This window comes from Spodoptera frugiperda, chromosome 17 (assembly GCF_023101765.2).
Source record: "Spodoptera frugiperda isolate SF20-4 chromosome 17, AGI-APGP_CSIRO_Sfru_2.0, whole genome shotgun sequence".
Taxonomy (NCBI): domain Eukaryota; kingdom Metazoa; phylum Arthropoda; class Insecta; order Lepidoptera; family Noctuidae; genus Spodoptera; species Spodoptera frugiperda.
The window spans coordinates 2,528,541-2,552,006 of record NC_064228.1 but is presented as its reverse complement, the minus strand read 5'-3'; the positions used below and the strand labels follow the sequence as shown (position 1 = coordinate 2,552,006).

The 23,466-nt window shown below is 39.0% G+C and overlaps 2 protein-coding genes across 3 annotated transcripts; one reads left to right on the top strand and one right to left on the bottom strand.

Moving 5' to 3' along the window:
* Positions 1–1,775: 1,775 nt before the first annotated feature.
* LOC118276829 (zinc finger protein 271) lies at positions 1,776–7,014 on the bottom strand. Of its 2 annotated transcripts, XM_035595400.2 has the most exons (4): positions 6,957–7,014; positions 6,571–6,734; positions 5,132–5,689; positions 1,776–4,048 (listed from the first exon to the last, which is right to left on the bottom strand). In XM_035595400.2, exons 3-4 carry the CDS (start codon positions 5,678–5,680, stop codon positions 2,225–2,227), a joined length of 2,373 nt encoding a protein of 790 aa, XP_035451293.2. In that variant the 5' UTR covers positions 5,681–5,689; positions 6,571–6,734; positions 6,957–7,014; the 3' UTR covers positions 1,776–2,224. The 2 variants fall into 2 exon arrangements, with proteins under 2 accessions (XP_035451293.2, XP_035451291.2); XM_035595398.2 differs by lacking the exon at positions 6,957–7,014 and having other exon boundaries at positions 6,571–6,950.
* A 326-nt stretch (positions 7,015–7,340) lies between these two features.
* LOC118276893 (zinc finger protein 275) lies at positions 7,341–21,675 on the top strand. Its single transcript, XM_050699751.1, has 9 exons — positions 7,341–7,469; positions 7,546–7,758; positions 8,226–8,825; positions 10,607–10,765; positions 11,436–11,638; positions 12,744–12,900; positions 17,862–17,999; positions 20,222–20,374; positions 21,446–21,675. The coding sequence occupies exons 2-9, from the start codon at positions 7,573–7,575 to the stop codon at positions 21,488–21,490; spliced, it is 1,641 nt and encodes a 546-aa protein (XP_050555708.1). The 5' UTR covers positions 7,341–7,469; positions 7,546–7,572; the 3' UTR covers positions 21,491–21,675.
* The last annotated feature ends 1,791 nt before the right edge of the window (positions 21,676–23,466 follow it).

Here is a 23,466-nt window from a genome sequence, read left to right as displayed (position 1 = left end):
TATTTAAATAATAGCTATCACCAACAATTAAACTTGCTCTACAATAGAAAACAACCGTAATCGCTTGTAATAAGGATGAATTTTGAGTGAGTGAAGATGGTCAAATCTGATATTAAAAGAAAAGGCAAAATTTGGATTTTATCTAGGTTCCATTGAGTGCTGTTAGGGTTATAATAAGTATCTGCCTAAGTATGATATATTTAAGGAGTTTAAAAACAAGAAAAATTTCTTGCTCGTAACCAATTTGGAACAAGCAAATAGCTTCACTAGAGGACTGACTGACAGACATTTTTTAAATTGTAAGATTTGCTTGATGTTCAAGTGCCTTCCTGGTCTATTTGAAATAAATAATTTTGACTCTAACTTTGAACAGTTTAGTAATATTCTCTAGAAAACGAGACTTAATATATTTTTCTAGCTAAATTGATTGAACTAATAGAACATTACCGTCATACCAATAGTCAACTCAAAAATCCTCATAGTTGTAGTGCTTTTCTGGTAACGTTGACTTACTGGAGTTGCAAAGAATATCCAATCAAACTATAAAATACAAAATCAATGGGGACTACTGAACTTATTGCCCACCAGGTGGCACTAGTAAGAACTTCTCATTCTTCGTCCAATAGGAAACTAGCTAGTGACTCACCATTGAAGGTTCAATATTTGACAACTACAGTGATTGGACAAATGTAAAGTAGAACTTTTGCTAAGAATACCACAATCTGGTAACCAAAAAACGGTGAGCACTATTTTAGCACCTATTAGGCACTATTTTTAGTTTAATACGACTATCTCCACTCACTCAAAACATGTCCTAAAACATGAATTTATAGAAAAAACCCTATATATATAAATAGACTAGCTTTTAACACGGGCGACCCGGGCACCGTATAAATACCCCGCCAACGTAAATGCTTAACAAAAATTACTATCGAAGCCAATAATAATAATAATGTACACTTAATTAATATTTCACTGGTTTTTGAAAGATTCAATCAAGAATGTCTCTATGTCATCATGTCATTGTTCTGCGTATTTTACATGTTATAATAAGTAACTTTAATATTGTATATTTGTATTTTCTACTGCGATTCGTGAAGACCTATAATTGGCTTTTTGTCATATTATACCACATTATTTATTCAAATTGTACAGCTGTTGGTTGGTTGAATAAATAATGTTTTACGGTTTACTCACGTATTTAAAAGCATTTCTATAATATAAAGATACATTTGATGTGTATAATTGATATCCTTTATGAAAGTGTATGAGTAACAAAGTAATAAATTAGATATATTATAATTTTTTACGTTGACATTTCAATACCCTTAGTACGAAACGACGTTCGGCGTTCTGATTGGCGTCAACAAAACTAATTTAGTGCGCCGAACAATATCGATTGAAGAACATCAAACTTAATAAGTGTACAGCACATTCGTAGCGGTACATAGGTTGACAAACGTCAGAGTTAACATCTTCGATTGTGCAGGGCAGGCAGCCCTAATAAGGTACTTTAGTCGGTCCAGTATTTTAAACAACAAAACAGAATCTAACATTTCTCGATCAACTCTTCAAAAACCAGTGATTTCTTTCTTGTTATAGTGATATCGCTAAAATATTTTGGTCTGAGATTAGGTAGACACAGCACATCAACATTTCACTTCTTCAATAGACTTTCGACTTTATAACAAAACTAAAATGTTGAAAATCGTTTGAAGAAATGCGACAGATGAGCCGGTGGCTATTATACATTGTGTATTGCACTTTCTTTATACCTGTCTCTCTCGCAATATTAACTTCTTATACGATAAAGAAAGAGACAAATATATGTACATATATCTGTTTCTTTACTAAAGATACTTATTTATTTTTCTCAATCTCGAATTTTACTACAAATCCTGCTTTTAAAAGTAATAAATAATATTTCTTTAATGTGACTTTTGGTCACTAAAGGCGGCATTAATGAGACGTAAGGTCTATCAAGTAGTCAACTTTGTCCAGCAAAGTTGATAGGCCTAAAAGACTTAACGCATCACTAGCGCCACCTAAGCAACAAAAGTCCAACATTGGAAGACGTGCAAAAACAAGCATATATTCCTAATTTGTACCGCACTGTAAGATTTTGAACTAGCTTAAAAAAATGAGGAGTTAACTTTTTTTCTCACGAATATTTACAAGACAATAGCAATATCACTATAACAGAAATATTTAGGCAAGAATTATATTACTTAAAGAATATCCTACTTGGTTTGTCTTCGTTAGGGAACTCGATGAAAGGGTGTGTCTGTTTGTGTTCTAACATTACACTCTCACTCGCGAACATGTCCCCACAAATATCACAAGCCACTTCACTACTCTCCGGCGACTCACTTTTCACTCTCTCTTTTTTCTTCTTCTCCTTAATCCCCCACTCTCTCTTCCTCAAAGTCTCTTTCACCTTCTCCTGTTTAGAAGACTCCGGTTCTTGTGGTAACGGCTTTCCAGTCAACAAAAACTCCTTCATGTTAATATGTTTAGTCGATAATTTGTGATGTTTTAGTCGATTTTCCGAACTGCACTGGTATTCGCAAATGAAACAGACGTATTTCATATCCCCTGTATGGATTTCGGCGTGCGCTTTTCGCTTTTCTGGGGTAGCGAAGCGAAAATCGCAGAATTTGCAAGGATACTTCCTTTCTGGGGAGTGGAACCGCATATGGGAGACTAAAGCATTCATGTCCTTACAAATCTTTCGACATTCTAAGCACATTACACCTGTTTCCACTGGTTCTGTTTCCTCAACACTCTCTGTACTGTGATGTATCCGTCTGTGTGACGTTAACCCTTTCTGACTGACGAACACTCTTCGACAATCCGCGCATTGGAACTGAGCCTCCACCTTCGTATCCGGACTATGCTTTTCTATTTGATGCACAGCCAACTTATCGGCCTCATGGAACTGCAGGCCACATTCCTCGCATTTCCAGGCCTTCACTAACTTCGAGAAGGCTTCTAGAACATCCAAGACGGACTGGCCTTCTACTTCTGGATGGAAAGTTTTGGTATGATTGCCGAAATCAATGATTTTCGAGAACGTCCGCTTGCATCTCGGACAACTGTACGGTTCTTTGTGATCATCCATGACATGTGACTTCAGATCTGACAGTTCCACGTAACTTTTTGGGCACATGAAGCATTTGAGCTTCTGCTTTCCCTTAACGACTTCAGAAATGACTTTGTACTCCATTAACTGGACTTTTTGGTGGTCTTGGAGATGTTTGAAGAGTTCCTTTCTCGTGTTGTAGTCTGTTGGACAGAATTTACAGGGGAATCTCTTTCTGTGCAGCCTTTTGCGGTGGAGAGACAGTTCTTCTTTATCTTTGAACTGTTTGTTGCAAGATACGCACGGATACGTGTTAGTATCAGCGAAGAGATTGTGCGACCTCAAACAGGTCTCCATCCGACTCCTTCTTTGGAACACTTGGCCACAAGTACACTCATATCCTTCCTTCTTAACTCTTTCTTCTTTTTTCACAATGGCACTGTCAAATTCTGCTTTTAGCTTTTTATTTTTCTTCGTGACCTGTGCTCTAATGTGTCCTTGGGCGCGTTTCTCAATACTATCGTGGACTGCTAAATGTCTTTTCAAATAGTTCTTCTGTCGGTAAGTTTTAGGGCATTTTGGGCATTCGTAGACTAAATCGTCGACATCTTTCTTTCCCTTAGCTTTGAGGAGTCCGTACGCTTCTTGTTCTAAGGAGAGAACGTTACCAGTAATGGAGTTTAGTTGGAAGGAGTCTTGGTAGTCCATGTAGCTCTCACTGTGTTCATACGTCGTTGGGAGGATTTCTTCTGGATTGCTGATTTTGGAGAACCGCATACTGGTTTGTGACATTGGTAGTATCTCCATGACTAAAGTCTTTGTAGTTTTGGACTCGATGAGGCCATCGTGTGGATTTGTGACCGTTGATGTGGTGTTTATTACTTTGTTTGATATTAAATGTGTTTCCGTTACTGTGAGATCTGACTCTTCTTTAATGTCTAGTTTCTCGTAATCTTCTTTTTGACTCTGGAAAATTAAATAAATAGTATTATGTTTATTAAAAGATTAAGTTACAAGTCTGACTGCCTTGTTGGTCGAGTGGTCGCAAGTGCAACTGCTAAATAAGGGGTCTCGGGTTCGGTTCCCGAGTCGGGCAAATTATTGCTGGGGTTTTTTCGGATTTTCGAAAAGTTCTCAGTGGTAGCCCGGACTCTGGAATTGTGCCCTACCCCTTCGGGGATAAAAAGGCGTGACGTTGTGTAAGTTATAAGTGTTACAAGCACAACTGCAGAAGATCCTATTTAGGTTTGTTTCCCTGATTGTATAATCATAATCACACATTGTGCATGTTTAAAACTTCTGTTCTTGACGAATTAAATTCGTAATGGTATATCGTAATTTAATTACAGGTACTAGACAGGAAACATACAAATAGAAACGTAGACTAAATTATTATTAGCTGCTTCATACACAACAGGATAATTACAGGTTATTGAAGCACCGAAAGACTTGTATTACACCAATTTGAGGCTAATTTGAAGCCGCCCTTGTGTTTATGTATGTTAAACAACAAAAAATAAGGTGTCCCAATCTTGTGTTTACATCACATTACATTATAACTTTCGTGAGAAAGGTAAATTAATTATTATGTTTTTCGGCCTACTCACATAACTATTTGACGAGGAAGTCCGACTAGTTTCAAGTTATGCTAGAGGCTCACATTCATGAGCAGCATTATAGTCTAGTCTAGTCGAGTTCATCGTCAAATTGTTACGTGAGTAAGACGAAAAACATAATAATTCATTTACCTCAATCTTATAAAATATGTTATCCTGTTTACTGTGTACAAAAATAACTTAGAATATCATATTTTTGAGATATGGATGGATTTCGGTTGCAAACAAACTTAAATCTGACACAAAATCAATCGCCAAAGCTTATGAAAAGAAGATCCTTAAATTAAAATAAATTTAGAAGCTGCCATAAGATCCTAAACCAGGGATTTTTTTTTTAAACTTTACTGGTCTTGTTATTTTCCGATGATATTAACATTGGACCACAACTAGGGTGATGTTTAATTTGAAATATTAAAATAAATAATCTACTCACGTCATCCTCATCTTCTTCACACTTGATGTTCATACCGTCTTCCAAACAGGCCTCCACCTGATTCAAAGCGGCTGCATCATTGCTATCCATACTCGTCACATCATCAAAATTTGGATAGTCATACGTAACTATGGACTCGTCACCCAACACACTTTCTTCCTTAATTTCAGTTTTATCATCATACAAGTCAGATTTTTCATCGTAAAATTCCGTTTTTTCTTCATAAAATTCAGTTTTTGGTATGGTAACGTAATGTTCTGGGTCTTTATCGTCAAATTCGTTGATTGTTGGTATTATTTCTTCTTCGTTTACATCGGAACCATCTTTCTCTATGGATATGGGTATTTCTTGTTTCACTTCTAACTGTATATTGTTAAATGGATTGTCTAATTGGTTTTGTATGTCTTCGTCAACTTGCATTTCAGATTTGATGTCCATCGGTAATTCATCCGGTATTATTTGGTCTACATCTTCCTCTTCCTTTATTATGGTGTCAGTTTGGAGTTCTGTCATCATCTCGGATGTGATTTGGAATTCGGTGGTCTCCATTTTTGGTTGCTGAAATGGAAATGGTCAAAGTCAAAATTATTTATTTCAAATAGACCAGGAAGGCACTTTTGAATGTAAAAGTAAATATAATAATATTAACAATGTCTGTCTGTCGGTCAGTTCTCTAGTGAAGTTTCAAAGTGTAGATTCCTATTGAGAAGAATGAGCAAAAAACTCCATAGGGTATTCTTTTTCAATCAGGTTCATAATACATTTCTTGGTTACATTATTTTGATTCATTTAACTATGAAAGCTGATGTTATGTTTAAGATTAATATTATTTTAAATCTGTTCCATAACTTAAAACAAGGTTGATGACAATATTCTAATCATTGTTACAGACTTGATATGAGAATTAATACTGTTTGTTGATCATTTTATATATTTTATCTTTTAGAGATGTTTAATTGGTCAGTGGGTAGCTTTAGGGGCGGATTTAACATTAAATTAAACTATGAAATGAGATTCTATTCATTTCACCCTTTTTTGAAACCTATGCATTTTTCAAACAGTTTATAGAGGGGCATCTAGAAGTCTGTATTTATATCATATATAATAATTTATATGTTCAGTTTGTTATTAAAAAATGTATTTGAAATGACTTGTTAAGCAATAATTAATATTTCTGCATGGTGTATGAGTCAGAATGTAATTTGATGCAACAAATCTCCGTTATTTACTTCTAAAAGCTACTAAAAATGCAACAGCTGAGAATAAACAGAATGTTAAAAATGATAGCCATCTATATGGTGTTTAGTAAACAAGGTGTCATACTATTCATGTGCATATTGCATTTCAAAGTTACATATTCTTGGTTATTTCTTACTCATGTGCAGTGGACTGGAACTATTAATAATATCATATAATATGACCGTCAAGGTCGTTCTTACCTATTAGAATTAGATAGCATCGAATCAATCAGTTTTGCCTTAAGATTTTCGTATCCATTGTAATTTCGATCAAATAAATTGTGTTGTTGGAATATTTATCTTTTTCAAAGCGTCCTTTTAACATTTCCTTGGCCCCAGCCACGACCGGAACATTGCTCCATTATCTAAAGACCGATTATTCAACTAAATTATACCATAAGAAACACTAATTAACCGCAGATTATTCGGAAAATTATGTTTATACGCAGGTCACACAAGTTGCTCGTATGGATTTTAAGATATATAATAACGTCTGGGTTTTATTAACATCGTGCAAAACACTGTTAATTAATATAATTAGATATAATTTTAAATTATGTGCAATTTATTAATGAATCTAAACATACCACTTTGCACTTTAATTTTGACAGATTTATGTTTTCGATTTTTTATCTGTAGTTTTTTGTGCGATTTTAATAATCGACTAAGAACTTCTAATTAGTAGAATCTTTAGAAGGTAATTTAATTCTAATTATATGTGAGCAAGTTTTAGCATTCATAATTTATTATATTCTTGTAGCTTTTGTTGCTTCGTAAGCCAATATAAACATATTCTTTTTTCTGACTACTGTTTGGGTTTAGTAAACAAAAGATTCTTTAAATTTTTAGTTGTATCAAATAATTTAATGTAAAATGTTAATTAAATATCAATAAAAAATGGTGTTAATACTTAACAACTTAATTGTCATGAAATATTTCTAATTTTTTGTTGTTTGATTTGCAAAAATCGACTAAAAGAATTTTAGCCTGGATTTCGGATTCAAGAAAAATGGCGTCAAACGTCAACCAAAATTGAACGGACCGCTTACTGAATCAGCTCTTGTTTATTTTCACGGAACGCATCTATAATTCATTTGGTGGTAAATTCTGAATTTGTTGAGTCTTTTTGTTGATATTTGTTTAGAAAATGGGTTTTTTAACGTATTTCCTTGTCAGGACTTGGTGTGATGGTAGAAAGAAAACATGGCAAATACCTTGGATTTGAAATTGGTCTTGAAACACCTCTCGAATGGAACGCTGAGCGAGAATTTATGTATTATTTGTCTGAAGCCGCTTCATGACCAATATGAGAATATTTTTACAAAAGTATGTAAATTCGACAAGGAATATTGCATTGCTGATGTTCTGCAGACTATGTGCGATATTACAGTAAGTCAATTTAGTTGTGTACTATGTACTGTGTAAAATGTAGACTGAAACAATAAGTAATAGTTTTGAAATAAATTTGTTGTACCTATTTCATAATAATATGATCTTTATACAATATCTTTACACCCCTCAGATAGCAATGTTAATTTATACATATTAGAAAATATGAATATTGACCTTTTTACACATACTACAAATAGTCTCCTATTGTACATGGTACTACTCCTAGTGTACTCTACTAAAATATTGTATCAAAATATAGATATTGGTGACTAGATTGGCCAAATTAATATTAACTAGAGAAGGGCTAATTTAATAGTATCCCTTAACAACAAGTATGCATGAAAATACAAGTTAATAAAGCGAAAAATGTAGTAAAAATCATAGCAATCGGTGTACCATACTCTCTGCCTACCACCATGGGAAATAGGCATGACGTTATGTATATTCTGTATATTGTTTTTCAGCTGTCTGACATAGAAACCTACAACATTTGCATCAACTGCTTCATGATGGCGTCCATGGCATACAAATTCTACCTCCTATCTAAACGAAGCCAGGAAATACTACATTTCTATACAAATGAACTACTTGAAAACGTAGAACAAATTCAATTACCGGATGAAATTGTCAACAACACACTTTGTATATCGCTTCCTGAGATATTGACCGCAACACCGGTGTACGATTTTAATCTACACTCGATTGGCAAGGAAATGGAAATAGTGGAGAATAATATCGTTAAAAAAGAAATGATAGAAACAGTTGAAAAAGATGATAACGATGATGTGGTGGTGATTATTCAGGATAACGGTGAACCTGCGTTTTACCGCACACTGCCCGATGGTACTCTTCAAGAGCTTGAGGGTTCCGAAGTGGAGAAATACAGGAAAAAGTTTAATGCTTCCGTAGCTGCCGATAAAAAGGAGGATCGGATAAAAAAAGGAAGGAAAAGAGGTCCGATGTCCTATAAGCTGTGTACTCGGTGCCCGGTGAAGTACCGTTTCATAACTAAACTGAAGCAGCACATGCTCATGGACCATAATGTCACCCTGTATGTTTGTAAGGTAAATACCATACTATAAGTTTATCATAATTTTGGTTGTAGAGCTGTACTCATCAATGGTAACTGTGTATTTAAATTATTATTTCATAGTATGCATAATTATCTCATAGAATGCGACACATTTATAATGTCTTTGGTGTAGTGGAGAAGTAAAAAAATCTGATAATAGTAAATTTGCTCTTGCAACAGTTACAAGCAGAGCAGACAGTAAGGGCGCGTTCACATATAACGTCCGTTTTAACAGGATCCGTTTTAACGAATTCGTCGCTACTGGAGATAGTATTTACACAGCATTTATAGGATCCTTTTTACCCGACTGCGCCAGAAGGAGGGTTATGTTTTTCGAGTGTATGTATGTATGTATGTATGTATGTATGTATGTATAATTGTTTGGCACGCTCTGCAGCCCAAACGGCTTGATGGATTTTGACTTGAGAGGTGTCGTTAGATTCGTATTTACTGTGAGAATGACACTGGGTATATCAAAATAATAAAATAATAAAACTAAAAAAAAAATTAAATAAAAAAAGGTAATTTAAAAAACTAAAAAACCCGACTGCGTTTCTTTATAATATTAAAATGAAAAAACCCTAAAACAAGAAAGTCATCGTAAAATTTAAGCAGTCGGGACCCATTCTAGAAAGCCAGCCGTATGTGCCCTCGCAATGTCATTGTATCTAGAATGGGTCCCGACTGCTTAAATTTTACGATGACTTTCTTGTTTTAGGGTTTTTTCATTTTAATATTATAAAGAAACGCAGTCGGGTTTTTTAGTTTTTAAATTACCTTTTTAACGGATCCGTTGCTACTGGAGGTGATTCAGGGCGAGTTCACATAGAACGTCTATTTTTACAGGATCCATTACACCCCGTGCCAAGCCTGGCGCAGTTCGATCCGATAAACCGACCAGTATACTGGATCCGCTATACTGTATTATGTGTGTACTGGCTCATACAACTATATACGCTAATAACACATACGTTTTAACGGACCCGTAAAACGGATTGCTGTTATTTTGTCGAATCGGTATTTTTTACTGGATACGGAATACTGTATTATGTGTGTACTGGCTCATACAACTATATACGCTAATAACACATACGTTTTAACGGACCCGTAAAACGGATTGCTGTTATTTTGTCGAATCGGTATTTTTTACTGGATACGGAATACTGTATTATGTGTGTACTGGCTCATACAACTACATACGCTAATAACACACACGTTTAAACGGACCTGTAAAACGGACGTTATATGTGAACGCGCCCTAACTTGTGTTAATTAAAAACTATACTATCTCACTTCTGATATATTTTTATAATAACGACCGTGAGACATACTAAATTAACTAAAAAAATATGGTTTACTCACATAAATTAATGGAGAAAAACGACTAGTTTCGAGTTACAAAGGGACTCTTTATCATGAGCAGCGTCCGCAGACGCGGCGACGTCGTGTAGCCTACTTGTACTAGTAACTGTGAGTAAATTGTAACTTTCGTGAGACATACTAAATTAAATATTATGTTATCGGCTTACTCACGTACTGTTTTGACGAGGAACTCGACTAGTTTCAAGCCATGGTAGAGGATCATATTCATGAACAGCATTCCGCGACACACGACGCGGCGATTGTCGCGCTGCTACAGTAGCAGCTTCTTCTCTTTCTAGCATGGCTTGAAACTAGTCGAGTTCCTCGTCAAAACATTACGTGAGTAAGCCGATAACATAATATTTAATGTGAGTAAATCGTGATTTTTACTTAACATCTCTATGTTCCTAGGTATGTCAAGCGATCACGGAGAACGAGCAGGAGTACCACAATCACATGAAGACCCACACCAACGTGCACCAGTGTGCGGTCTGCAACACGGTGTTCAAGAAGCGGTCCACTATCATCAACCACCTCAAGTGGCATGAACGCATGAAGAATATTACTGAGGTTAGTGAATTAAAATTAGTTTGGAAATACAATATTTTTTTTATTTTTTTTCTAAATTGACTGCACGATTGGCGCAGTCGCTGGGTAACCGGCTGCGTAACGTGTAGCGGGCTCGATTCCCGCAAGGAGCAACTTACGTAACTGTTTGACGAGGATCTCGACTAGTTTCAAGCCATGCTAGAGGCTCATATTCATGAGCAGCAATCCGCGACACACGACGATTATCGCACTGCTACCGTCTAGTCTAGTCGAGTTCCTCGTCAAATAGTTACGAGAGTAAGCCGATAACATTGTGTGGGAGAGCCATGCTTCGGCACGAATGGGCCGGCTCGACCGGAGTGATACCACGGCCTCACAGAAAACCGACGTGAAACAACGCTTGCGTTGTGTTTCGTTGTGTGAGTGAGGTTACCGGAGGCCCAATTCCCCCCTACCCAATCTTCCCCATCCCCGATTCCCGAACAACAACCCTTAAATTCCTAACTCCCAAAAAGCCGGCAACCCACTTGTAACGCCTCTGGTGTTTCAAGTGTCCATGGGCGGCGGCGATTGCTTACCATCAGGTAATACGTCTGCTCGATTACGGGCTTGTTTCCTATAAAAAAACATAATAATTAATTTAGTATGTCTCAGGTAACTTATAATATAAATACAAATTGAATGTTTCCAGAACGCGTTGCAGACGGAGAACGCGCACATATGTGAGAAGTGTGGCAAGATCATGTGCGACGAGGAGAGTCTGCGCCTGCACTACGACAGCGTGCACTACAAGAAGTTCACGTGCTACTACTGCGGCCGCATGTACAAGGGGGAGATGAGCTTCAACAGGCACATCAACAAGCATGAACAGAATATGGAGGTTGGCGGTTTTAGGTCTGTGTTTATTTCACTATTTTTTTTATGAAACACGCCGTAAACGAGAAGACGTATCACCTGATGGTAAGCAATCGCCGCCGCCCATGGTCACTTGAAACACCAGAGGCTTTACAAGTGCGTTGCCGGCTTTTTGGGGGTTAGGAATTTTGTTTCACGTCGGTTTTCTGTGAGGCCGTGGTATCACTCCGGTCGAGCCGGCCCATTCGTGCCGCAGCATGGCTTACACTTAGACTAGACTGGTTCTCCCGTACTATTTTAGGTAATGTTCTTCACTTAAATTAAAAGGGCCAAATTAAAAGTACCTTTAAACGACGAGCATGTATGAAAAGACTGATGACTGTTGATGAAGCGAAAGAGGTGTGTAAGAATCGTGACAATTGGCGTTCCATTGTCTCTGCCTACCCCTATGGGAGACAGGCGTGAGGTTATGTATGTGTGTTTGCAGGGTCTTCTCTTCCTTTGAACGCATGACTGATGCAATGGCTGGACGACTGTGTGCTGTACGACGTGTTGCGGGTTCTATTCCCACACTAAACAATTTCTTCTGTAATTCACAACGCAAATTGTTGTTCCATGTCTGATGATGTGTATGTTAATTTATATGTTTTTAGACTTATTTACGACGCAGGATATAATATCTTTGTGAAACCTATAATATTTTAAGATAAAAAATTCGCTATCGGCAATATAGTAATGATTTGATGCGAAGGTAAAATCATCCAATGACTTGTCCCGTCTTGGGTGAGGCGAGAAGGAGTGTCAGACTCTTACTCACTAAAAATCACCGTGTTCTTTCTCCTACTTTGAGCCGGAACTCGTAACCTGTTACGTTGTCCGCAACTCCGGATCGGGCATCAGCCCTACTGGGCCCCAGCTGTGGTGATCTAAAGGCTTTTTGAGGAGCGCGCGAGACGTTCTACCGCTCTGGTTCAGGTCTGCGGACGGCGAGCAAGGGTAGCTCGTCGTCCGCAGACCTGAAGATCTATCTCAGTGTTGTACACTATTGGAGTTTGTTTATGTCCAGCAGTAGACTGTCTAATGTTATTATGATTATCTTCATAAGAAACTTCTTACCAAAAATAACATCTTTATATTCTTACAGGGACCACACGCAGACAAAGAAAGACAAAGTCCCCCCAGCGGAGAAGGCGGGCAAGACCCGCTGCATGTGTTCGACGTGCGGGCGACACTTCGTGGACGAGCGGGCGCTGCTCTGGCACCAGAGGCTGCACAATAATGAGAGGCCCTACCCTTGTAAGGTGAGATAGTAGACTTTATGATGTTAGCCGGTAAACGAGCAGACGGATCACCTGATGGTAAGCTATCGCCGCCGCCATAGACTCTCGAAACATTAGAGGCGTTACAAGTTGCGTTGCTTTCTGGTGGTTAAGAATTGAAGGGTTGTCGGGGTTATTACGCAACTATTATTAGCGGAGTGTGCGTGGGGATCACTTTGGTCAAAGTCCGTGCACCACTACGCTAACTCATAGTTAGCGTAGTTTAGTGCGTTCGTGTGTACATCGTAGTATTGCTTTTGACTTTTTATTTGTAGTGTAAGATAAATGAGCTAATGGGTCACCTGATGGTAAGCTATCGCCGCCGCCCATGGACACTTGAAACATCAGAGGCGTTACAAGTGTGTTGTCGGCCTTTTAGGTTACGAATTTAAGGGTTGTCGGGGTTATTTATTGTAGGGACACACACACATACATACTATGTAAGTGCACGTCTGCACGTGCATAGTTGTGTGAGTGTAAGGTGTCATCTTCACGATTCCCTGTACTATAAAAATTGTATTAGTTTTACACCAGTCCGGTTTTGTAAGATCTAGGAATAGCACGTAAAATAAATATAAATTTGTAACGATAAACAAATATTGTGGCCCTGAAATTAGACTGTTATTATTCATTATAGTAATGTACTTAACTTACCGATGTCTAAAAATAGATTGTTTGGTTTAAAGAAATGTATGTTTAAGGCGCGGTGAATAGACGACTTTTATGTATTTGAGGGGGTGAAGCAGGTGAAGTGGGTCTCGTGTACTGATGGGTGCACCGCGCAAATGTCATTGATACGCGTATTTTATTTTATTTAGGAGCGTAATTTCGCTTCCATAGTTTCATGGACGATTGGCCCAGTGCGTTGCTGTCTAGATTCGCGTTCCGTGATCTTTAAGATCGAATCTCATTACTCGTATTAGTTTTTATTTTCTTATTTTTTCAATATTATGTTGTATACATTTTTATTTTATTTTTATTTATTTTTTTATTTTGTTTTTTTTATGACTAAAACCGAAATCGAACAATAATTTACACAAACTTGCTACCGTAAAACATGGCAACTTTACCATATTTTGGAACAAAAATCGAAATATATTTTTAACCATAAGACGCATAGAAACCAAAACTATATATTTAGAATTGTAGTCTATCTGGCTCACTTTACTGTAAGCGTCATTATATACAAACGCTTACTTTAGCCGTAGTAAAGAAAAAACAACATGGGTAAAGATACCAAATTTTTGGCAACTTTACCTACGCGCCGTATTCATCGTGTATTGCATATTAAAGAGTTGTTGAGGTACAGAGGGCTTCATCTAGGACCTCTTCGTATTATAATGCAAACAATATGAGGAAATCTATAAAGATAACGGCTACACAGACAGTCGGGAAAGTTGCCACGGGTTTCATCGTAATTTACATACAAATAATTTGTTACGCTCGGGGTTGTCAAAAAATGAGAAATTTTATTATGACATGTACATTTAAGTTATAAAAAAAAGTTATAAACTTTAAACCTAAAGTAAAAAAAAAACATAAATATCTGACAAAAATATTGTTCCCTTTTAAACTAAATTAAGTTCTAAAATTTTAAGTATTTATGTTTAAAATCGTAAAAAAAGGCTACAAAATAATGTTTAATCTTATCGTTAAATCTTGGTAAAGTTGCCAAGGGTCTGGTAAAGTTGCCATAGTTTACCGGTACTACTATAGTTTTTGCGCTAGTGACAGTTGCCTGTATGACGTTGACGTCGCTCAGTACACTACGTAATAAAAATTAAACTACGCACAATATTTGTTTTCTATTCGAAAAAATCATCGACTTCCTATCCAACTACTCAATGACCGACAATACGGTTTTCGTAAAGGTCGGTCGGCTGGGGATCTTCTGATTTACCTGACACACCGTTGGGCACAGGCGATCGAGTCTAAGGGGGAAGCGTTGGCAGTGAGCTTGGACGTGGCGAAAGCCTTCGACCGGGTTTGGCATAAAGCGCTTCTTACGAAGCTTCCTTCCTATGGGCTTCCCGAGAAATTGTGCGAATGGGTCTCCTGCTTCCTTACAGACAGAAGCGATTAAGGACGTTGTCGACGGCGAATGCTCCGACTCTCTGTCTGTAAACGCAGGTGTCCTTCAAGGCTGCGTGCTATCACCTACCCTGTTCCTCATCCATATCAATGATATGTTGCAAATCAGCGGCATTCATTGTTATGCGGATGACAGTACAGGTGGTGCCTATTATACCGGCCGCGCTAACATTTCTCGGGAAAAACGTCATCGAAAGCCGAAACAGACTTGTGTCAGAAATCGAGACTTCTTTGCAGAGAATCTCAGATTGGGGTGAACTTAATCTGGTCCCGGTTAACCCTACTAAGACACAGGTCTGCGTGTTTACCGCTAAGAAACTACCGTTGGTCGTCTCACCTCAGTTTCAAAGTACCCCTCTGACTGCCTCAGCCGGTATTGGAATACTTGGCATCAACATTTCGAGCGACGTCCAGTTCCGTGGTCATCTGGAGGATAAGGCTAAATTATCCTCGAAAAAGCTTGGTGTGCTCAACAGATCGAGGTAGTATTTCACTGCAGCCCATCGCCTGCTTCTATATAAGTCGCAAGTTCGGCCCCATATGGGATACTGCTCTCATCTTTGGGCGGGGGCACCCCAGTACCAGCTTCATCCTCTGGACCGCGTTCAGCGGCGTGCGGTTCGGATTGTTGAGTGTCAGGAAGTTTCAAACCGACTTGACACTTTGGCAATGCGTAGAGATGTAGCTTCATTGTGCATTTTCTATCGCTTATACCACGGGGAGTGCTCTGAGGAATTGTTTGGTCTTATACCTGCCGCTTCTTTTCGCCATCGACCCACACGACAGCATTTCCATCCCCACCATATAGATGGTTGGCAGGCCACAACTGTGCGCTTCTCGCGCAACTTTCTGCCTCGCACAGCAAAACTGTGGAATGAGCTGTCGTCGGCGGTATTTCCGAACCGATACGACCTTCAAACCTTCAAGAAAAGAGCATATTCCTTTTTAAAAAAAGGGCGGCAACGCACCTGTTACTCCTCTGGTGTTGCGGGTGTCCATGGGCGGCGCTGATCGCTTACCATCAGGTGTCTCGTTTGCTCGTTTGCCTCCTATTCCATAAAAAAAAAAATATTCATCATAGCAGTACATCTCATCACTAAACACGTCTATGGTGTTTCATTATACGCATAACACTTTACTTTATTTTTTATTCCATTAGATTTTATTTGAAGACTAGAACATTCTGGTTGGTTTTAATTTAATTTACTATATTTACGAATGATTTAACATAATATGAATGTGGTACAACTAAAATGCTAAGGCATAATTTTTAAATCGCAGCAAATTTCAAGAATGATACGGAACGTTACTGAATGTGTGATCTGCACCATGCTACGCGGTAATACTATAAGAAAAAATTTATTCTATTTACACAACTTATAATTCAAATCGATTTCGTACAAAAAAAAAACTGACAACCCAACTTAGAAAAAGCTAATTACAAAATAAAATATTACAAACAGCAAAAAGATATGTTAGTGAATGATTATTTTCTGAGCGGCGATTGACACAAACTGACATAGGTCCACCAAGCAGCGCGCCTCAGCGGTCACTGCCGGTCCGCGTAGGAATGAAAGAGAAACGAATAGATGTCGTGATCGGACGACGTTTTGTTCGATTCGTTCTGAGTTATTTATCATGAATTATATCAATCCTTACAAATATCTCATTTCAATCGATAATTAAAAGCGGCAGATCCCTTTATTATTTTAAATTACGTCACTGTTATTAATTCTATTAAGATATGTTCATAAATAATATAGTTACAATTGCTAGAATTTCAATTTAAATGGTTAGTTTATGATTTTTTTCTATCGAGAAAATTTATAGAAAAAGTGTTTTGAAGACGGTGGTCCATTCATAAAAATGATCAAGATTAACATATATTTTTTTTGTTGCTCTAACATGTAAACATTGGGCAAAAATACTGTTGAATCAATCCTATTTTGACTATGCACAGCGCCTTAATGAGATAAGTCTTTGTAACGTAACTGCATAGCATTTTATTTGTGTTTGTGTTGTAAGAAATTGTTTTGATTCAAAATTGTTTAACTATGTGTTCGACGTCGTATTTTTGTGATTTTTGTGAAGGGGGGAATGATGTAGGGACACACACACATACATACTATGTAAGTGCACGTGCATAGTTGTGTGAGTGTAAGGTGTCATCTTCACGATTCCCTGTCCTATAAAATTGTATTAGTTTAACACCAGTCCGGTTTTGTAAGATCTAGAGATTGCACGTAAAATAAATATAAACTTGTAAGGATAAGTAATTATTGTGGCCCTGAAATTAGACTGTTGAAATTCATTTATTGACTTTTATTTAATTTGATCCCAACTGGACTCATAAGGAATCAAAATTCCTAAATTTATTTTTATGGAAAACGTGCAGACGTATAAGCAATCACCGCCACCAACACATGAAATACTATAGGCGTTACAAGAGTATTGCTGGCCTTTTCAGGGTTAGGAATTTGAGGGTTGTTAGGAAATCGGGGATTGGGGAGACTGGTAAGGGGGGCCTCCGGTAAGCTCACTTATACAATAAAACACAACGCAAGCGTTGTTTCACGTCGGTTTTCTATGAGGCCGTGGTATCACTGCGGCTGAGCCGGGCCATTCGTGTCGAAGCAGGGCTCTCCCACACCACAGCCGAACTGTTTTATGTTCTAAAAACAATAATTATTTCTTCTAGCCTTTCTTAGTAGATTGTTGGGGTTGGCATTGTGTAGCCAGATTTGTTAAATCTTACTTAACATACCGATAGTTGTTCCGATTATGGGTAAATGAGGCAGAATATGATTTCTCTTGTATGTGTATTATGTAGTTGATAAGTCTGTAACCCCCAGGAGTGCGGGCGCAGCTTCGTGTCCCTGAACCGTCGCAACCAGCACGCACTGTGTGCACACACCGCGCCCACGCGGCGCTGTCCGCTCTGTCCCGCGCTGTTCCATCTGCGGTCCATGGTCAACTCGCATGTCAAGAAGGTACGTAGCATTCTCTATATCATATATATACACCGCGCCCACGCGGCGCTGCCCGCTCTGTCCCGCGCTGTTCCATCTGCGGTCCATGGTCAACTCGCATGTCAAGAAGGTACGTAGCATTCTCTATATCATATATATACACCGCGCCCACGCGGCGCTGCCCGCTCTGTCCCGCGCTGTTCCATCTGCGGTCCATGGTCAACTCGCATGTCAAGAAGGTACGTAGCATTCTCTATATCATATATATACACCGCGCCCACGCGGCGCTGCCCGCTCTGTCCCGCGCTGTTCCATCTGCGGTCCATGGTCAACTCGCATGTCAAGAAGGTACGTAGCATTCTCTATATCATATATATACACCGCGCCCACGCGGCGCTGCCCGCTCTGTCCCGCGCTGTTCCATCTGCGGTCCATGGTCAACTCGCATGTCAAGAAGGTACGTAGCATTCTCTATATCATATATATACACCGCGCCCACGCGGCGCTGCCCGCTCTGTCCCGCGCTGTTCCATCTGCGGTCCATGGTCAACTCGCATGTCAAGAAGGTACGTAGCATTCTCTATATCATATATATACACCGCGCCCACGCGGCGCTGCCCGCTCTGTCCCGCGCTGTTCCATCTGCGGTCCATGGTCAACTCGCATGTCAAGAAGGTACGTAGCATTCTCTATATCATATATATACACCGCGCCCACGCGGCGCTGCCCGCTCTGTCCCGCGCTGTTCCATCTGCGGTCCATGGTCAACTCGCATGTCAAGAAGGTACGTAGCATTCTCTATATCATATATATACACCGCGCCCACGCGGCGCTGCCCGCTCTGTCCCGCGCTGTTCCATCTGCGGTCCATGGTCAACTCGCATGTCAAGAAGGTACGTAGCATTCTCTATATCATATATATACACCGCGCCCACGCGGCGCTGCCCGCTCTGTCCCGCGCTGTTCCATCTGCGGTCCATGGTCAACTCGCATGTCAAGAAGGTACGTAGCATTCTCTATATCATATATATACACCGCGCCCACGCGGCGCTGCCCGCTCTGTCCCGCGCTGTTCCATCTGCGGTCCATGGTCAACTCGCATGTCAAGAAGGTACGTAGCATTCTCTATATCATATATATACACCGCGCCCACGCGGCGCTGCCCGCTCTGTCCCGCGCTGTTCCATCTGCGGTCCATGGTCAACTCGCATGTCAAGAAGGTACGTAGCATTCTCTATATCATATATATACACCGCGCCCACGCGGCGCTGCCCGCTCTGTCCCGCGCTGTTCCATCTGCGGTCCATGGTCAACTCGCATGTCAAGAAGGTACGTATCTCTATATTACTTCATTTTCCTTATTCCACTGCTACAAGCGACAAAAGTACAGATTGGATTGGATTCAAGAGTAAGCCTCTTGGACTCACGTATGCGCAGGCCGAGGATAATTTCGTACTGATTCCATAAGAATCAAATATTTATTGGTTTATATATTAATAGTGCTGAAAAACTATGATTTTAACGCGAAATTATGAGCGTAAGGCCCATCCCATAATAAAACAACGTTTCTTTCGAAGGCAGTTGAACGACAATTTTATTCAAAATTAAAGTTGCACATCGTTTTACATAGATGGCAGCACTAGTCTCATATTTTAGATATTAACATTACAACGTGCTCGGTTTTGAAACACGCTACCTGTGTAATTTGCTAATTTTAGAGTCGATGTGTGTGAGAGAAGACAGAACCCAGAAATCTCAAAAGCAAAAGTGTATCCTTTCTGCTGCAGTTAATAGAATTACAAAACAGCATGAAGTCTCTCTCTCAATAACAGTACGAATTTGTTTTATGTTGAACGAAAACAAAACATTTCGGCGCTGTGATTGGCCGGCGTGAATGAACCAACCATTCAGAGAGTCGAACGCTTTCTTGTATCGATCTTGTTAAACGTAAAACAAACTCGTACTAAAAGTACAACATCTATACTAATACTAATATTATAAAGCTGAAGAGTTTGTTTGTTTGTTTAAACGCGCTAATCTCCGGAACTACTGGTCCGATTTGAATAATTATTTTTGTGTTAAATAGTGCATTTATCGAGGAAGGCTATAGGCTATAAAACATCACACTATGACCAATAGGAGTCGAGCAGAGCGGGTGAATCCGCGCAGAAGTAGCTAGTAATAAATAAAAAAATGAATAAAGTAACGTCTGATTCTATTGTATATATAGGTTTTGAACACAGGTACACCTGCGCGAGCACAAGCGGCGTAACCGCGTGAACAAGCACCGCAACGTGCCGTGGCGGACGGCGCCCGTGCCCATACAGGAGCTCAGCGTCGACATACAGAACGACATACTGGAACTGCAGGCCGCGCACGCCAACACGCACGATTGGGTACGATATTGGATAATCTATACTACATATATTATATATTATTAATATTATAAAGTTGAAGAGTTTGTTTGTTTGTTTGAACGCGCTAATCTCCGGAACTATTGGTCCGATTTGAATAATTCTTTTTGTGTTGCATAGGCCATTTATCGAGGAATGTTATATACTATAAAACATCACGCTACGATAGGATACTGTAGGATTTAACTGCACGGTTGGTCCGGTGGCTGGGCAACTGGCTGCCGTGCAACGTGTAGCGGGTTCGATTCCCGCACGGCGCAACTCTTTGTGTGATCCTCAAATTGTTGTTTCGGGTCTGGGTGTCATATGCATGTGGAATTGTATGTTTGTAACCGCACCCACGACACAGGAGAAAATCCTAATGTGGGGCAACGTTTTTTAAAAAGAAAAAAAAAAACTATCAGACTACCACAGATGGTGCCCAGTAGGGCTGATGCCTGATCCGGAGCTGCGGACTACCTAGCGGGTATACCGGAGGAGCAGGAAAAGCAGGAGTAGGAACGGGGTGGTTTTTAGTCAGTAAGAGTCTGACACTCCCTCTCGCCTCGTCCAAGGCGGGAGAAGTCATTGGATGATTTTCCCCCCTCAAAAAAAAGGCTATAAAACATCACGCTACGATAGGATACTGTAGGATAATGGGAATCGAGCAGAGCGGGTGAAACTGCGCGGATGTAGTTAGTATCTTATAACTTAGTTTCGAGGGTGGAGTTTAAGCCATCTTTTACTCTTAGAGTTTAGATCACCACAGGTGGTGCCCAGTAGGGCTGATGTCTGATCTGGATCTGGGGTCTCCCTAATGCGTTTACCAGGGCTCCGGTTCTTTTATCCCCAATCAAAAAGCTAGGCGCCTTTTGAAAGTCATCAAAAAAGGGCGCCTGCTCAAAAAGCAGAAGAAGGAACGGGTGGTTTTTGGTCAGTAAGAGTCTGACACTCCTTCTCACCTCGCCTAAGACTCTCAAACCATTGGATGATTTTCCCCCTTTAAAAAAAGACCTAGTTTATCTACCTAACTACATAGTAATTAAAATATTTAACACTTGTATCCTATTTCAGACGTACGAAGATAGCTCGCAATCACTGGAGTTGGAGAGTATGTGACCAAAGCGGTGTTACAAGTTCGAACAACTGCGCGCCGCCGACAGGAAGCTACGCCGACAAGCTTGGATGTAGACCAATGTACAATAGAACTAATAAGATACTTAATGGAATTAATAATAAACTTCAAATCTATTTACTTTTAGCTGTCCCGGTAAATTTCGTACTACCTCCAACAATTTTTTCTCACCTTTCTAAACCTTTCCTGGACCTGCACAAACAGTTCAAGCCCAAAATCTGCCAAATTATAGGTCCAGCTTTAGTGAGACAAACCAATAGCAATTGAGTCTTTCTATTTTTTTTATACATTTCTTCTCCTGACTTTAAAGAATTCCTTAAAAAAGTCATCCAAATTGGTGCAGTCATTCAGAAGTTATACGCGTACCTGCTCATTTTGGCGATATATTTTTATTTAGAGATAATAAATCTGAAGAGTTTGTTTGTTTATTAGTAAAATATTTTCTGTTTTACAGTTTGTACTTTAGATAACCGTGTGAACCCGAGATGTCACATTCTATTGTTCTATTGTATGGGAGAGATAAGGAATGTGGTATTTTAAGGTAAATCCCATTAGTACTCGGCCGCAGTCTATCTGATTCCTGGAACTTAATGAATGGTAGCGGCACGTAGTAAGGTGTAGTTTACAATGGGAGTGAGCGAGACATGTGTATGAGAGAGGGAGATAGCGCACTTTCTTATCAATTACTTTTTACCATTGTTTTAATATCTACTTTACTACGTGTTGAGGGTCTGAATACCAAGCTCAGGTAGGTGAAAAGTATCCCAAATATGTATAAATAAATGTACATGATTGTATATAAAGTTTGGACTATATTAATTTCTCAATGACAACTTGATGCTGTGGTTCATATGTTACATAATATCGCACACCTAGTAATATCTTGGCACATTTACGGTTTTCAGTTTACCCGACTTGTTTAGTTTTTAGTTTACTGACCAATGAACCGTTGTTTTACGTGCGTGAGGGGGGAAACTACAATAATGGTATAATGACACGTACGACCTCTCTCGATGAATATGGAAATAAATAGATTAATATGCACTTTTAAACACGTAAACCATATAAAGTCAATTTCGCATTTTTTTGCAGATGTGCCAATATATTACTAGGTGAGCGATATATTATTACATTCTATATGTGATGGTCTCAGTATTGGTGTCGAGATCGATATATTGAGATCGGCTATTAATTTTGCAAGATTGTTTAGCTTAGAGCAAAATGCAAGACCCCAAATGGCAATGGATTTTAACATCTATATTAGTTGTGTAACAAATGTACAAAAATAAATGATTTTAAACTGTATATGTATGTTGAAGAGCTTTTAATTATGTAGATTATTTTAATGGAATTATTGTGTGAATATTTACATACAAAATGTATATAATTATGACAATAAAGTTTGACCGTTTAAAATAAGACCGCCTCAAACATTTTTTGCCTTAATTCCCAATTTTTACACCTTCTCTGGACTTCTAGAAATAATTTAAGACCAAAATAGGCCAAAGCGGACCAGCCGTTCTCGAGTTCTAGCGAGACTAACGAACACCAATCGATTTTTATATATAAAGATAAAAGGTACACAGGTATATTATAATCAATAACACCATTGGGGTAATTTTTTCGAGAATATGAGTTGGTAGAAATAACTAGTATAAAATTATGAACTATCGAAGCGAAGTGAAATTCGACACTTCTTACTGATTGTTTACAAAATACTTTCGAAATATTCGTATGTAGTTCTTACCTTGGATATCGAACTGGTGTGTTATAGAATCACATAGCAGTATCTTGCCGGCCTTTTGGAGGCTAGGGATTCGAGAATTGGGGATTTGGGGAGATTGGAGCGTGGAGAATAGGGTCTTCGATAGCCTCACTCCAATGGCGAAACAAACGTTTTTTTTCGTTACCAAATAGGTCGCTCACTATCTCGCCTGGTAGTGATGCAGCCTACGATGGA